Genomic DNA, 17248 nt, shown 5'->3' on the forward strand with positions numbered 1-17248 from the left:
CATCTCTGGGTGATTTGTGGGGCATAGGAATTCGTTCATTCCCCCCCCCAATATAGTCTGCCCCCCCCCAAGGTCTGAGGGGCAGTGGACCGGCCCCCTGCTGAAAAAGTTTGCTGACCCCTGATCTAGAAGCACCAGCCCTCTGCCAGCCAGTAGCCAACTTTCAGACAGCACTCAGCGTGTGAGGATAAGGGCATTTGCTTGAACGCTTCTACTGTGAGACAGTGGAATCTGCTAAGCTGTGGGTGGAGCCTGGCAAACTCTGAAGTTTACTGGGTTTTCGGGAGCCAGTGCCAGACACCTGAGGCAGTTAAGAATAATGACAACGGTGGGAAAAAGAATCCAGAAGTAACAGTTGGGTAGGTACTAATTATTGCATTAGTTAAGGCCAACAAAAACAATAACGTGCAAACTGTTGTTCCCCGGAACTATATTATTATTATATAAAACAACATGAGAAGAGCTTTGCTGGATCAGGCCAAGGCAGGAGCGTACCTAGGGCAGGGTTTCCCAAACTTGGGTTTCCAGCTGGTTTGGACTACAACTCCCATCATCTCTAGCTAGTAGGACCCCATTGGTCAGGGATGATAGGAGTTGTAGTCCCAAAAAGTTGGAGATCCAGGTTTGGGAAACCCCAACCTAGGGGTTGGTCAGGTTGGCCCCAGCCAAAGGTGAAGGCCGGAGGGCAGGGGGGGGGGGTCGCACAAATCACACCTCTCCACACTGTCTCGGAGTGGCTATGAGCCTGCCCACCTGTCTGCTCCCTGGGCTGCTCCTCCATTGCTCTGGGAGGCCAGGTGAGAGAAGTTTCTTGTCCACGGTCTCTCTCGGCTTTGGAGGCGCTCATAAGGCTCTTTGCCAAGGGCACAAGGGAGCCTAGGTATGCCTTTGGGCCAAAGGACCATCTAGTCCAACACTCTGTTGTTCAAGAAGTCCAACTACTCTGTTGTTCAAGAAGCCAACTACATATTTACTTATGTTTGTTCTGTTAAACACACACACACACTCACTCCTTTCCACCGCCTAGGTCTCAAAGCGGCTCACCCACACTAAAATACGCAAAACTGAAAACCTCAAGAATCTCGAAACAAAAACAAGCTTTGCCCTTCCAGGAAATGCTTGATCTCTCCGGGCCGGCGGCGCGGGAGCCCTTCTGCTTTAACCAACTCCGAAGCCTCCAGCTGCGCGCCCGTTTCCAAACTCGGGCTGCCTCCTGCGCCCTTGCGCCGGAGTTTCCTCCTTCCGCCCGCCCCGTCCGTCCTTTCTCCCCCCCCCCACCACGCCCGGTTCTCCCCACTGCTCCTCCCCTCGGCTCGCCACGCTGCAAGGCTGGGAGCTCTTGGGGGCTCTCCCTGGTCCCTCCCTCTCCTCCTCCTCCTCCTCCCTCGCCCTCGACGCCTCTCTCTCTCTCTTTCGCTCGAGCGCCGAGGAGAAGTCTTGCGGGCTCCTCCGCGCGCCCTCTTTCGCTTCCCTTGCCCGTCCGCCTGTCTGTGCGCGCCCTCGATCACATGGTGCTTCGAGAAATGCTCCAAAGATGGCGGTAGCGGCGGCCGGAGGGGGAGGCGGCGTCGGCCGGGTGCAGCGCAGTGGCGCGCTGGAAGTTTTGGTGCGCGACCGGTGGCACCGGGTGCTGGTGAGCCTGAGCGACGAGGCGCTGGTGCTGAGCGCCGACGAGGGGGGCGCTCCAGCCGCCGCCGCCTACAACGGCATCGGGGCGTCGGGCAGCAACGGCAATGGGACTTTCTGCAGCGGGGCAGCGCTGGGTCCGGCGTCGGGGGGCGCCTCGGCCGCCTGCAGCCTTTCCAGCGGGGGTTCTCCGGAGTCGCCGTCGGGGGGCGGCGGCGGCGGCATGAGCCCTAAATCGGGTTTGATGAGCGGGGTGCGCACGGCTTTCACCGACCTGCCCGAGCAAGTCCCCGAAGCGATCTCCAACAAGAAGCGGTGCGTCAAGGTGCTCAAGCAGGAGATGGGCGGGCTGGGCATCAGCATCAAGGGGGGCAAGGAGAACAAGATGCCCATCCTGATCAGCAAGATCTTCAAAGGGCTGGCCGCTGACCAGACCCAGGCGCTCTACGTCGGGGATGCCATCCTGGCCGTCAACGGCACGGACCTGCGCGACGCCACCCACGACGAAGCGGTGCAAGCGCTCAAGAGGGCGGGCAAGGAGGTGGCGCTGGAAGGTAAGGGGTTAACAGGGCCAAGTCCTGCAAAGTTTCCTAAGAAAGAGACGGGGCGCGCGGGGGGGGGGGGGGAATAGTGAGCTGGTGGAGCGCCCAGCCCTGGCCCCCCAAATCGTGAAACGCTTCGCGCGCGTGTGTTCTGTGTATGAAGAGAAAGCCTTGTTTTTGGTTTAAATCTGGGCTGTGCGCCAGAGGCGCTCTTCACATGCCGAGAGGCGCTCTTGCGCTTTTAATCGCTTTGAGTGAAAGGCACCCGGGACGGACCGAGGGCAACGTCGGGTCCACCTGCTGGGGGGGGGGGGGTGCGTGGGAATGTACGCGCGCGCGCCGACGCCGCTCTGACTTTGCAAAGCATTTAGCCCGTTGGCATCGGAAAGGGCATCGGAAAGTAGCTGGCTGCGCTTGCTTGCAGAAACACCCACGGTATAGTATTTGCCTGTGGTGTTCGGCGGTAGCCAGGGTGGGGGCCTTCCACATACAGCTGCACTCGCAACTTGCCGTGGCCAGGGATGATGGGAGTTGTAGTCCAGCAACATCTGGCGGGCCCCACTTTGGCTAACGTTGCTATACTCGCCCCCGTGGTGCAGCCTGTTGCCTGTCAAGTCAACAAGTTTGGCGGGCTTGCTCACGAGTAAATGAGTGGTGGATCATCCCCCTAAGGGTGTGTGTGTGCTAAAGAAAGGCTTCCGGTTTAAGTTCTTTGTTACGCTGAATGTTTATCTTTTAAAGATACATAGTAATAATAAAAATAAATGAGAAAAACGAAAGGCATTGGATTTTGCTGTGCGTGGTGCCCTTTGGGAAGTGGCAAGGTGGGTTTTGAAGCTACTGCTGCACAGTGGCGTAGTGTGGGGGTGCAGGGGGGCCCGGCCGCATTGGGCGCAACATCTGGGGGTTAGGGTTAGGGGGCGCAAATTACTTGCCTTGCCCTGGGTGCTGACAACCCACGCTACGCCACTGCTGCTTCAGGACTAACACTTCTTAACCCGAGCTGGTTGAGCATCTCTTATCATTCTCTTGCTGGTATTGAGCCTCCGCCTTGAAAGCACATTATGGTGTTAAGTTCCTAGGATATGGTTTGTTATTACTGTGCAGGTGAGGAGAGCCATGTGGTCTTTGCCTGGCTGTATTAAGGTGTTTGGGCTTGAAGCAAAATACACAATTAGGGGCTAATCCCCTAATTGGAGTCTGCAGTCCTAAGCACACACTTACCTGGGAGAAATGAACCTGACAGAACAGGATGAGATTTACTACCAAGTAAACACACATAGGATTGTGCTACAAACTGAGATTGGAAAGGACCTCTCTGTTTCTCTCTGAGAAACCGTTCCTGGTTTGTGCATGTGTGGAGCCTTCTTTGGAGCAGGAAGAACAGGCAGCAGGGAAAGTGTTAAGTGTGGTCCCCCCCAGCGTTGTCCTCTCTGCAACCCCCCCCCCCTCCTTGCAACCTCTGCTCCCAATTGCTCACTCCAGATTCTGGCTTTGGATTGTAGAAAGAAGAGAGAGGGGAAAATTAGGGGAAAGTTGCATGTTTCTATGTGCAATGTTGCCTTGCATAGTATGGTGGTTAGATTGCTGGACTGGGATGCTTGGAGGCCAGGTTTCAAATTCCCACCCTTAGCTATGAAGCTCGCTTTGCGACCTTGGGCCAAATAACCTTCTCTCAGCTCAGCCTACCTATCAGGATTGTTGTGTGAGGATAAAGTTGAGGAGGGAAGACAGCTGTGTCTTTATCTCCTCGGAGGGATATCAAAATAATCAGTAGATAAAATTTTAAAAAAAATGAAATGAGAGACAGTCTAGAGCAGGCATCCCCAACCTTCGGCTCTCCAGATGTTTTGGCCTACAACTCCCATGATCCCTAGCTAACAGGACCAGTGGTCAGGGATGATGGGAATTGTAGTCCAAAACATCTGGAGGGCCAAAGGTTGGGGATGCCTGTTCTAGAGGTAGAATATGCCAGGACAAAAGTCAAGGGTAGACAGGAATTTTCAAGCCTTCGTATGTGAATATTGAAACGACTCAGTGTGTGTCAAAAGCATGAGGATTTGTTTCATCTGAATAGGGGGAAACAGCTGAGCAAAGATACCTTCAGTGTTAAGTTTGACAGCCTCTCACAGCCATTTGCAATCACATCTAGAAAAACAGGATTAGGGGCTTCACCAAAGGTAAAGAGAGGTGGGTTTGTTTGTTTGTTAATTTATTTACTTAAAAAGAAAAAGGATGACAATTGGGAGATGCTTTTGGAAGATCCCTCTGCTGTCCCCCCCCCCCCAACCCTGTGTGACACCTTGTAAGTTAATACTGTAAGGGGTTAACTTCTAGAACTTTGCCATCTTATCTGTTGAAACAGAGAACAGTGGGTCAGATCAGGTCTTTCTGGCAAGGTGTGTAGTAGATAAAGCAAGCTTGGCTGGATACTTTTTGTTTCCTCATATCCGAGGAGCACTGTTCATTTAAACTACTCTAAAGTTCAGCTCTTTTTACAAGTGTCTGTCCGCCCCCACAACTGAAAATGTGAATGCAGATTTCGGAACTGCATTGGCTAAGAAGGTGCTATATGCTGCATGCAAAACGGTTTTCTTTTTTACCCTGCTGTCAACAAACCCTCCAGGCCTCCTACATTTTGAAAGAGGCCGTTTTACGGCCCAGTGATATTTAATCGCGAGGTGAGGCTTCCTTCCAAATAGGAGCATGCAAGATTTAGTGGCGCTTGTGAGAAGTCGTTCGGGTCACAAACGTGAGCACCCATCCCTCTCCAGACTCACAGAGATTCAGGGTTGTGCAACTCTAGATTCAAAGCTCGATCAGAGATGAGTGACAAAGTTGTCCTGCGTGTTCTGTTTGAGCAGGAGCAGTCTGTGTGATAAGCAAAGGTTAACAGTGTTCTCCTGCAAGGGCACTGCCCTGTGGACCAAAGTTGAGGAAATCACAACTTTGGGTGTGCAAAACTTCTGCTTAGTACCCTCCAGCTGTTTTGGGCTAGAACTCGCAACGGGCTTAGCTAATGTGGCTGATTCATGGATGGTGGGTGCTGTAGTCCAACACAATATGGACGCCACCATGTTAGAGAAGACTGGGGGTAAGAGAACAGAGATGATAATTGTCAGCCCTCAAGAGAGTTTATAAGGGACGCGGGTGGCGCTGTGGGTTAAACCACAGAGCCTAGGTCTTGCCGATCAGAAGATCGGTGGTTTGAATCCCCACAACAGGGTGAGCTCCCGTTGCTCAGTCCCTGCTCCTGCCAACCTAGCAGTTTGAAAGCTCCTCAAAGTGCAAGTAGATAAATAGGTACCGCTCCAGCGGGAAGGTAAACGGCGTTTCCTTATGCTGCTCTGGTTCGCCAGAAGCGGCTTAGTCATGCTGGCCACATGACCCGGAAGCTGTACGCCGGCTCCCTCGGCCAATGAAGCGAGATGAGCGCCGCAACCCCAGAGTCGGTCACAACTGGACCTAATGGTCAGGGGTCCCTTTACCTTTAAGAGAGATTATGGGAATCTTTGTCTTAATTGCCCCTCCTTCCATAACTTTGAAAACTATGGACTGCATTTTTAAAAGGTTTCCAAAATGGGACTTTGGAAGAAGGGTTACACCTAAAAGTTGCTGCTGCTCTCTTCTCGGTGTTTGTCAAAAGTAAGCTGCGAGCGCAGACCCCCAGGAGCCAAACAGCAAAAAGTTGCAGGAGCAAAACATCCATTTTGTGTTTTTTTAGAGAGAGAAAATGCCCTTGGTGATAACTTGCTTGCAAACACAAGTTCATTGTCCTAGATTCCCGACCCCCAGTTCGTTGGCATTTGTGAAGAAGGTTGACAGGCAAAATGCCACTCGAATTCTCCTGTCTTCTTTTGAAAAAGGTTTGCTCAAATATATGGCAGCACTTGAAGCCTTGAAAAATGATTGGAACAGAATGATGGAGTAACCGTGCTTCAGGAAGTTATAGAGCTCGTAAAACTTTCTCTGTAGTTGGATCAGCTGAGCACTGGGTTGGAGTTTGCAAGCTTTTGTGTTTCATAGAACTCCTCATGAGGCAGAGTCATATGTCCTATGAGACTACACAGGCATCTGTGCCCTCCCCCTTCCCGTCTAGAGATTTAATCCTCTACTTTAATGATGCTATGAAAGCCAGGTGGCCAGAACAAAACCAACACACACCTGTTGCATTAAACAGAAGCTTGGTATGCAGAAGGGAGCACATGAAATGTTATTCATCATTCACGATCATCTACAGGTGTTAGCAGATCCAGCTGATGTGAAATGCATAGGAGCAGAAAGCTGTAAAAAGTTGACCACCCCAATAGAACCTAACTAGCTGACCAGGTGAACCATAGTTACTGGTATTGTTAATAAGGAAGAAGAAAAACTGTGGATTCATGTGTTCAATGACAAGCAGCTTTAATGAAAACTTTGGAAGTTGGAGAGTTGTGGGTAGCTTGAATATGTCCTTCACAACACAGTCAACATGATTTGCATATGCAGTCGTACCTTGGATCCTGAGCGCCTTGGTAGTTATCTGTTTGGCTCCCGAACGCCACAAACCCGGAAGTGAGTGTTCTGGTTTGCGAACATTCTTTGGAACCCGAACGTCCAATGGGGCCTCCGATTGGTTGCAGGAGCTTCGGAATTTTTGGAGGCTGAACATCCGGCGCTGCTTCTGATTGGCTGCAGGACATTCCTACAGCCAATTGGAAGCCACACTTTGGTTTTCAAACGGTTCTGGGGGTCGAACGGACTCCCGGAACGCATTCTGTTTGAAAACCAAGGTACTACTGTATTGTTGTCCACCCCACATTTTTTCTTCACAAAAACCGTGTAAGGTAGACTTGACCAAGTATTGGTGAATGGTCCAAGATGACAGAATGAGTTTTGAGGCTGATCAGGAACTGAACTGTGTTTGCTTTCTTCACCGCACTGTACTGTGGGAACTGTGGAACATACTGCAATTCTATGTATGTTTACTTGCAAATAAGCCCCAAAGAGTTTAATGGGACATTCTCTCTAGCAGGTGTGTTTAGGATGGCAGAGGGAGGCTAAAATACCATCCGTGGTTGGTTTGTTTTTGCAGTAAGCCCAACTGAACTCAGTGGGACTTATTTCTTAGTAAGCATGCCTAGAATTGGAATGCAGCTTTCTCTGGATTCGGTCCTTCATTGAGCTGCTTTGCAGTGAATCATCTGAAAGGTTATCAATGGCTATGTTCTGCCTCAACTGTCAGATCCACTAGGTAATTAATGGGATTTCAGTTTAGGGATGGTGTTTAAAGTCTATTCAGGAGCCTGTGCCATGGGAGGGCCTCTTCAAGGAAAGTTGTAGAAGTTTGTTTCACATGCACGTTTTGCATGCACTCCCAGTACGTTTCCGAGCACAATTAAAAGTGTTGGTGCTGACCTTTAAAGCCCTAAATGGCCTCGGTCCTGTATACCTGGAGGAGTGTCTCCACCCCCATCATTCTGCCTGGACACTGAGGTCCAGCTCCGAGGGCCTGGATGTCTAGTAATGGACACGTTTGCTAAACAGATGTCCAGGCGGGCAAAGCGAGGTTTGCATTGCGCTGTGCGGTGTTTCATTTTCAGAGAACAATTCCTGGCAGGTTGCAGATCGTGCGACATCTGCCTTTCCTTGGCTAAGCCTCTCATCTGGTTGGCATGACTCAGAGCCCTGGTACTGCTATAACTGGCGAGGTTCAGAATTGCAAATCAGGCTTGCTGAAGTCATGAGATTGGCTTAGAGAGAAACATTTGAGGGTAGTTGTGGGGTTTTTCCCCTCTTTTTTTTTTTAAAAAAAAAAATCCTTCCTGATCCCTGATCCTCCTGAGAACATAATTGGCACCGTGTTGTCTCATTTGAAACTCTTGTATTTTAAAAAAAGATTAAGAGCTTCAGCATTCCTTTAATACAAGGCCATGTGTGTGTCTCCTATATGCACAATCCCAGGGTGCTTGCTTACATTCCACTAAAGTCTTGGAGATTTAGGCACTTAACTTTCTCCAGATGAACTGTCCCACCCTGCTTACGTTATGCACATGGCTAGTTAGCCCTTTCTCATCTTGACAAATCGATGCATGCATGATTTTTTTTTGCATACGAGTGCCTGCCACAGGAGAGAGGGTGTGGAGGATTAATTAAAATCCGGTGCCGCAGACAGCTGATTGCAGTCTGAAGGCATTGGCGATGTATTTTGGTGTTGAAGAATTCTTGCTTTCGGTTCATATCGGCCCCAGGACAAACTTAAAATGCAGAGTGAGTGTTTTAGCTGAGACTTCGGCAGCCGAGGCTGACGAATTTCTGTATGTTGTGAGAACGGAAAGCGAGAGCCCTGGCCTGCAATCCTGTAGAAACGGGCCCATCTGACACTTTTTGTTCATCCATTGGGTCCTGGCCTTATGGTAGGCTTCATTTGACTGCCTCCTCCACCCTTCTGGTGAGCTGGGCAGTTCTTGGAAATATCTTCTGTGGCAGGGAGCACAGAAAGGGGACCATGTTCTGCCACAGCCTTGTGGGGATAAATGGGTATGTGGGCATAACTTCGGAGAGAATTTGGCCTTTGCCGTTTAGTTGATGATTGATGTGAGCAAACACTGCTTTCTGAAGTACTTTTCCACAGCTGCAGCAACTCACACTCCAGCCTGGACATGCTGTACTTCAGAGGCAGCTATATTTCCTTGAGGAGCAAAATATGCAGGTATCTTGAGAGCAGAGTCCCTCTCTCCTAAGTTTAGTGCTGTGCAGCAAACTTTAAGGGCTCAGAAGGTAACCGGGTCAAACCCGAGTAAGGATACGTACTTTCTTGTGAGGGGAGGTGAATCAGTGACCATCCAAATGTCGCCAACTTTCCTAGCAGTGCAAAGTTAGTCTGCACAAGTGACCAGCCTGCACACAAAATTTGTGACAATGGCTGGGAAGGGTGGCCTAAGGACCTGAGGGGGGGAAAAAAACCCAACTGCTTTTTTCAATTTCATAAAAGTTTCCTTTGCTTGCCGTGAGATTTACAAGCCTAAACTATTCCAGTGCCTGCAGAAGTAGGGCAGGAATTTGAGTGTGTTTTTGAAAATTGGCTGCGTATTGTGTCCCCAGGAAAAGAAAAGAAAAGAAAAGCTTCCCTGAAAGTTTAGCTTTCATTTAAAAACAAGCAAGCAAGTCTCTGTTCCTTTTTACTTGGGAGAAAGCAGGCAGGCAATAGTCTTCCCAGTATCTCATTAAGGAGAAGTCCGGCTCCTGCCTTTCAGCCTTCTGCATGACTCCAGAATAAGTGAGAAGCTCTAGGCAAGATATCTTGCCTCTCCTCATCCCTCCCCAGCCCCAGCCAACATGACAGTTGTAGTCCAGATGTTGTGGAGGGTACCACACCTAAATAATTCAATGCACTTATAGAATTCTATTCACCTGCCTGCATAGCTGTCAACTGTCCCTTATTTGGTGGGAAACTCCCATATCCCAGCGCCATGTCCCACAGCTATCCCTTATTGATGATGTCCCTTAAATTTCCCGGGTTTCAAAGGAAGCAGCTCCTTTCCCTCCCTCCCTCCCTGCCGGCCAGGGAGGAGGGAGGCTCCAACTGTGTTGCTTGGCTGTGTTGCTCACCCAATAAGGAGTCTAAGAACGACTGGGGGGTGGAGCTTGCATGCCTTGTGCCGATCAAATTGGCCGCGTTGCCTGGGGACTCGCCTTTGCTCAGCGTTTCCCAGCGGAGAGGTGACAGTGGTTTTCCTTGCTCCATCCTCTTTGCCGGGTTCGGAAGCACGTCAAAGTGCAAGTAGATAAATAGGTACTGCTCCAGCGGGAAGGTAAACGGCGTTTCCGTGCACTGGTTCGCCAGAAGCGGCTTAGTCATGCTGGCCACATGACCCGGAAGCTGTACGCTCCCTCAGCCAATAAAGCGAGATGAGCGCCACAACCCCAGAGTCAGCCACGACTGGACCTAATGGTCAGGGGTCCCTTTAACTTTAAGCTTCTCTTGCTGTGTACCCTCCAGGCACCACCACAAAGCTTTTGCAGGCTCCAAGGCTTGAGAGGGAAGTGTGTGTTGGATATGTGTGTGTGTTGTTCTCTGCAAAAAAGTATTGTGCAAATTAGGAAGTTCCTTCGAAGCAATTTTTGATGAGATCTGGCTTCCCCTGCACCGAGCAATCTTTTTTTGCTGGGGCTGTTTTGAAACCTTCTTTCGTAACTGCAATCAGAAGTTACATCCACTGGTTTCCTCCCCTAAAAGCTTGGGCAAAGAGAGGGAGATGGCTCAGACCTCACACTGAGAATGATCTAGCTCCCATTTCAGTAGATGGCAATTTGGAGCCTGTGTCCTTTATCTTACTTTCTCCCTAAAAGTGGCCTCCCGATGGGGGGGGGTGGATGCATATTAAAAACACTCAACGCGGTAGGAAACTCGTACATGGATATGGACAGAAGTCAAAGCTCTAGAAAGGCTTCCCTGATTAAGAAGAAGAAAATTGGCAGGACAAAGGGATGTTGCCAACCGCTGTGCCAAAGGTATTGCTTGTTTGCTTGCACTGTTACGGTGAAAGGTACAAGAGCTGGTGCAAGGTGCTCTTTTAACACCAAAGTTGTCACAATAGCCTGTCAATCTCCAGAGAGTGCAAGTTGGGAAACCTTTGAGCGTTGTGCCGTAAAAGCAACCAAGAGTTTGTTGGTGCCTTAAAGACTAACACAGAATTACAGAATTGAAGAGTTTGGAAGGGACCCCGAGTGTCATCTAGTTCAACCCCAACATGTTTATTGCAGCAGTGTGTGTGTGTGTGTGTGTATGTATGTATATATATATATATATATATATATGCAGGTTTTGGTGTCTTCGGGTGTCTTCCCGTGTAAGAGTTGGGGTGTCTAGGCGACGTTTCGACGAGGTCTCACTCGTCATCTTCAGGCTGGTGCTTTCGGCTTCTTGTTACTGGAACAGAGCAGGATCTCAGTGTTTGAGTTCCTATAAATACTGTTGAGGGGGTGTGGTGTATAGCCTCCGACGTTCTTTCCAACACGTTAACAAAAGGAGAAGCCGCTCTCCCGTTCAGCTTCCCCCGACACGGATGCCTCTGTTCATGAAGGCGGTGGCTGCACAGCTACCGGGACTCCCTCTCTCCGCCGCCGGCGCCCGCAGCTTCTGAGGCTTAGCGGCTTCTCCTTTTGTTAACGTGTTGGAAAGAACGTCGGAGGCTATACACCACACCCCCTCAACAGTATTTATAGGAACTCAAACACTGAGATCCTGCTCTGTTCCAGTAACAAGAAGCCGAAAGCACCAGCCTGAAGATGACGAGTGAGACCTCGTCGAAACGTCGCCTAGACACCCCAACTCTTACACGGGAAGACACCCGAAGACACCAAAACCTGCATTCCTGTACCCGTGAAAATCTACGAAAGCATATATATATGCTTATATATGCCTAGACACCCCAACTCTTACACGGGAAGACACCCGAGGACACCAAAACCTGCATATATATATATATATATATATATATACACACACACACACACACACACACACACACACACACACACACACATATACACACACACACACACACACACATACATACATACATATATATATATATATGCATATATCAGTTCCAACAGTCATACAACATATCTTCTCATCTTATACATTATTATTAGACTTTGGTCAACACCTCTGATGATTTTCCATTCTTTATCACTTATTCTGCATTTCTTAACTTCTACATTACATTTAATTGTCCTTAGCTAATAATTCTCTTCATAGTCTTTTTTTTTGGGGGGGGGGGGCAGTATTTCAAATAATCCACCTTACAAAACTTCTTGCAGTCCTACTACCGTAATCTGTTCATCACAATTACTTTTCAAATAGTTCGTAGATGTACTCCAGTCTTCTAAGAATCTCTGATCCCGCAGGTTTCAAATCCTTCCTGTTAATTTATCTAATTCTGCGTAGTCCATCAACTTCATCCTCCATTCTTCTTTTGTCGGTAATTCTTCTTGCTTCCATTTTTGTGCCAGTAATAGTCTTGCTGCTGTCGTTGCATATAAAAACAACTTACAATCCTGTCTATTAATATCATCTCTTACAATGCCAAGTAGAAATGCTTCAGGTTTCTTAATAAATGTATATTTCAACATCTTTTTCATCTCATTATAAATCATATTGCGGCAGTATTTTTTGTGATCTAGAAGAGATCCCAGTTTGTCAAACGAAGTCTCGAGCTCACTGGTGGGGAACTTCTGGCCCTCCAGGTGTTGTCGAACTACAAGACTCACAATCAAAACAGCCAGGAGTCAGGTATGTTGGGAATTTTAGTTCAGCAACACAGGAATGGCTGCAGGTTTTTCCGCTCCTCTCTAGCTCATGAAAGAGTATATCAGAATAAGGTTGCTGGCCAGCTTTGCAGCAGAAACAAGGGTTTCGTGGCTCTGATGAGGCCGGCCCCCCTGGAATTGGTCACTTTGCTCGGCAGGGAAGTAGCCAATGACCAGTGTGATCACAATTGACACAGGTGTGGTGATCTGAAAGCATCGATAAGATTTGATAGACCAGACGAGCCATATGCTAAGTTAGGGACCATTTGCATCTTGTAGGCTGCATTCCGTTCTGGACAACATTCTGAGGGCCACATTCCAGGGTGGGTGGGTGGAACCAGAAGCAAAAAACAGGCAGAGCCATGGATGCAGGTGTTAACTTTGTACAGTAGGTTAGTTTCTGCACACTCTCTGCCAGTGTGGTGTAGTGGTTAAGAGCGGTAGACTCGTAATCTGGTGAACCAGGTTCGCTTCCCCGCTCCTCCACATGCAGCTGCTGGGTGACCTTGGGCCAGTCACACTTCTCTGAAGTCTCTCAGCATCACTCAGCCTGTTTGTTGTGGGAGAGGAAGGGAAAGGAGAATGTTAGCCACTTTGAGACTCCTTCGGGTAGTGATAAAGCGGGATATCAAATCCAAACTCCTCTTCTTCATCATCCTCTGTCCAAACACATAAGGGACACAGTTCAGCCTGGCAAATACCAGTGAAGCAACAGCAGTGAGGGGTACGGTCTAGGGCAGGGTTTCCCAAACTTCGGTCTCCAGCTGCCTCCCGTCATCCCTAGCTAGCAGGACCAGTAGCCAGGGATTATGGGAATTGTAGTCCCCAAACAGCTGGAGAACCATGTTTGGGAAACCCTGGTGTAGGGGAGTTCTACTCCGAACTTAAAAATGGAAAGCTTAATGCTTAGTGGCCAACAAAAGAGGTTTAAAGACTCTCTAAAGGCAAATCTAAAAAAATGTAGTATAAACACTGACAACTGGGAAACACTGGCCTGCGAGCGCTCCGGTTGGAGAACAGCCTTTACCAAATGTGTGATGGGCCTTGGAGACACTCGAACTCAGGACGCAAGGGAGAAGTGTGCTAGGAGGAAGGCACACTTGGCAAATCCACACCGTGATCAACTCCCACCCCGAAACCTATGTCCCCACTGTGGAATGATGTGTGGATCCAGAATTGGCCTCCACAGTCACTTACGGACTCACTGTTAAAACCGTGTTTATGGAAGACAAACTGACTCGGCTACGAATGATTGCCAAAGAAGAAGGCCTGAGGCGCTTTACCTCTGATGATGAAGGTTTATTGTGTAGTGGGAATACCCTGGGATAAGTTTCTGGGTGGCGGAGCAGAGAAACTAATCAAGAACGAGACTGGCAGATTACATTATAGCGCAAAAACAGTAGAGAGCTGTCTACAAAACAATGTGAAATGGGGGGGGGGAGGTGTTAGGCACGAGGGTGTGAAATACACCCAGTTGATAAATGTCTGACCACCCAATCTCCGTATAACAAGGGGCGATGCTCCCTGAATTGGCCTGTGCGTGTGGAGCCTAGTCTTAACCTGAAGCATGTTATCTGTACCCCACCTGTTGGATTCTGCCATAGTGCATAATATGGTAATTGATCTTTGGGTACAGTGGAAGCAGTCTTGGGTCCTATCTATGCATTTGAATTAGTGGTTCTCAATTAGTACAGTGGTACAGTGGGACGTGGGTGGCGCTGTGGGTTTAACCACAGAGCCTAGGACTTGCCGATCAGAAGGTTGGTGGTTCGAATCCCCGCGACGGGGTGAGCTTCTGTTGCTCGGTCCCTGCTCCTGCCAACCTAGCAGTTCGAAAGCACATCAAAGTGCAAGTAGATAAATAGGTACCACTTTGCTGGGAAGGTAAATGGCGTTTCCGTGCGCTGCTCTGGTTCACCAGAAGCGGCTTAGTCATGCTTCTGACCCGGAAGCTGTACGCCGGCTCCCTTGGCCAATAAAGCAAGATGAGCGCCGCAACCCCAGAATCGGCCATGACTGGACCTAATTGTCAGGGGTCCCTTTACCTCTACCTTGGGTTACAGATGCTTCAGGTTACAGACTCCGCTGACCCAGAAACAGTACCTCAGGTAAAGAACTTTGCTTCAGGTTGAGAATAGATATTGCGCGGCGGCAGCGGGAGGCCCCATTAGCTAAAGTGGTACCTCAGGTTAAGAACAGTTTCAGGTTAAGAACGGACCTCCAGAACGATTAAGTTCTTAACCCGAGGTACCACTGTACTGCAGAGCCCCTGTTTTTTCAAAAGCCAAGCCATGGACCCCCTACTTTTGATAGGGCAAGGGATTTGAAGGGGATTGGAGAGGAAAGCCCCTCCGTTTTTTGGCAGGCTGGGGAACCCGAATATGAAATGCTGGTGAAAGGGTTTGGATGCTGACCTTGTTGATGGCCGTAAAGAATTGCAAAGTGGGCAGGGAAAAGGCAAGGAGGCATGTGGAGAGGAATGGAATGTCGATCGCTGCTCAGAACGACGTTTGGCCGGCTTAGGGCTGCGCAGCGAGACTCTTGTACAGCTAAGAATGCATAGCTGTAGTGTTTGCACAACTGAAGCATTTCCTTATAAGTCTGTTGCATACGCACAAGGGGACAGAAGCACGTCCTCCGTTATTCCCTCGGCGTTTGCTGTTAGCTGGGTAACTTGCACATCTGACTCCGGGCTTTATGATCCCTACATTCCTGTAAAATAAATACTTAGCAGAAATCCCCTGGGTGGTTTTTTTGTCCTTGCTCCATTTGAGAAAAGCGGATGTTTGAGGTTGCCTCCAGACTGTCACTGTTTTGGCAGGGGGAGTTTAGGTTTATGCACTGAAGTGGACGAAAGCACTCTCTTGCAACAAACCCAACTTTAGAAAACAATTTTTTTGTGGTTAGGCAAGTGACAGGGAAACGCACCCAAAAGTGTAACACGAGCGAGTGACAGATGGATGTATAACTTCTACCACAGGGGTCGGCAAGGTCTACCTTGCCTGGGCCGGTTCACTCCAGCGGAGATCCCTCCGTGGGACGGATAGCGCACACGCGTGATTGTGTGCACCTGCGATTTCTGGTGTCTGCGCAGATGCGATTTCCGGTGCCACAGAAGTGAGTCCCCGCACCATGCTGTGCCGGTTTAGCGCAGCATGCGGGGACTTGTTGAGTGGGTGGCTCAATTCAGGGGCAGCTTGTGGACGGTTAAATGACCCTCGTGGGCTGCTTTTGGCCCATGGGCTTTAGGTTGCCGACCCCTGTTCTACCAGGTTGTCTTGCCTCAGTAACAGAGTGGATGAGAGCCAATAAACTGAAGCTCAATCCAGGTAACACTGAGGTATTGATATTGGGTGGTTCCGTAGATCGGATAGCTCGAAGGTGGCCTGCTCTTGATGGGGATACACTTCCTCTGAAGGGGCAGGTTCGTAGCTTGGGGTACTTCTTCTGGATCCTTTGTTGTTGCTTGAGGCTCAGGTGGGCCTCAGTGGCACAGAGTGGTGTTCCTCGTCTTCGGCTGGTGACCCAGCTGCACCCATATCTGGACAGAGGCAGCCTGCCTTCTGTTCTCTACACTCTGATAACCTCTAGGTCCGATTAGGACCACTTTAGCTAGGACCAAAATGGTCAAAGGCCTGGAAACGATGCCTTATGAGGAACGGCTAAGGGAGCTGGGCATGTTTAGCCTGGAGAAGAGGAGGTTAAGGGGTGATATGATAGCCATGTTCAAATATATAAAAGGATGTCACATAGAGGAGGGAGAAAGGTTGTTTTCTGCTGCTCCAGAGAAGCGGACACGGAGCAATGGATCCAAACTACAAGAAAGCAGATTCCACCTAAACATTAGGAAGAACTTCCTGACAGTAAGAGCTGTTTGACAGTGGAATTTGCTGCCAAGGAGTGTGGTGGCGTCTCCTTCTTTGGAGGTCTTTAAGCAGAGGCTTGACAACCATATGTCAGGAGTGCTCTGATGGTGTTTCCTGCTTGGCAGGGGGTTGGACTCGATGGCCCTTGTGGTCTCTTCCAATTCTATGATTCTATGATTACTGCCAATTGTTATATGTGGGGTTGCCTCTGAAGGTGGTTCGGAAACTTCAGCTAGCGCAGACTGAAGCGACCGGTTGCTCAGATGATTTGACCATATTGCATGTATCCTGGCCCGACTGCACTGGTCACCAGTTAATTTCCGGACCCAATGCAAAGTGCTTGACCCCTGCGATCATCATCTGAGGCCCGTCTTTGTGTGCCTCCTCCGCGAGAGTCCAGAGGGTGGCCTTTTCTGCAGTGGCTCCCTGTCTGTGGAATGCTCTCCCCAGGGAGTCTCGCCAGGTGCCTTCATTATAAGTCTTTAAGTGCTAGGCAAAAATGTTCCTCTTCTCTCAGTACTTTGGCTCATTGAAGAAATAATGGCCTTTTAAACAGTGTGTGGAGGTTATTGTTTTTATTTTTTACTATGTATTTTTGTGTTTTTATATTGTAAACACCCTGCTTTAAGTCAGCTCTGCTGTGAGATGCAGAAGGTGGGAAGGAAATGAGAATCGCGTGGGGCTGCTGGAACACTCGAAAAGTCTACTCTGAGAAATCTACTTTCCCTAGAGTTGTAGAAGGGCCATGTAAAGATTTATATTCTTTTTATTGAAGAATATTATCTTAAGACCTAATGTATCTTGTACGCAGCATAGAATTCATCCCAAGGAGTCTTTTAATAAACCTAATAAACTTCTCCAAAAATAAAAGATGGTATGTACAGAGAATGTATTTCTGCCTGTGGCTTTTTCTGTGTG

At 49.0% G+C, this 17248-nt stretch overlaps 1 protein-coding gene and 1 long non-coding RNA gene across 2 annotated transcripts in view; both read left to right on the plus strand.

The window, feature by feature from the left end:
* LOC310713284 overlaps positions 1-17248 on the plus strand; it is a 326468-nt gene that overhangs the window by 55060 nt on the left and 254160 nt on the right. The window lies entirely within an intron of this gene.
* The window catches only part of SNTB1 (syntrophin beta 1), a 108961-nt gene continuing 93013 nt past the window's right edge, over positions 1301-17248 (plus strand). The window contains exon 1 of the mRNA XM_083516768.1: positions 1301-2180. Within this exon, the coding sequence (XP_083372894.1) occupies positions 1535-2180 (646 nt within the window). The 5' untranslated portion in view covers positions 1301-1534. The remainder of the gene's footprint in view (positions 2181-17248) is intronic.

Source organism: Podarcis liolepis, assembly GCF_965112155.1.
Source record: "Podarcis liolepis genome assembly, chromosome: 8".
In the NCBI taxonomy this organism is placed as follows: domain Eukaryota; kingdom Metazoa; phylum Chordata; class Lepidosauria; order Squamata; family Lacertidae; genus Podarcis; species Podarcis liolepis.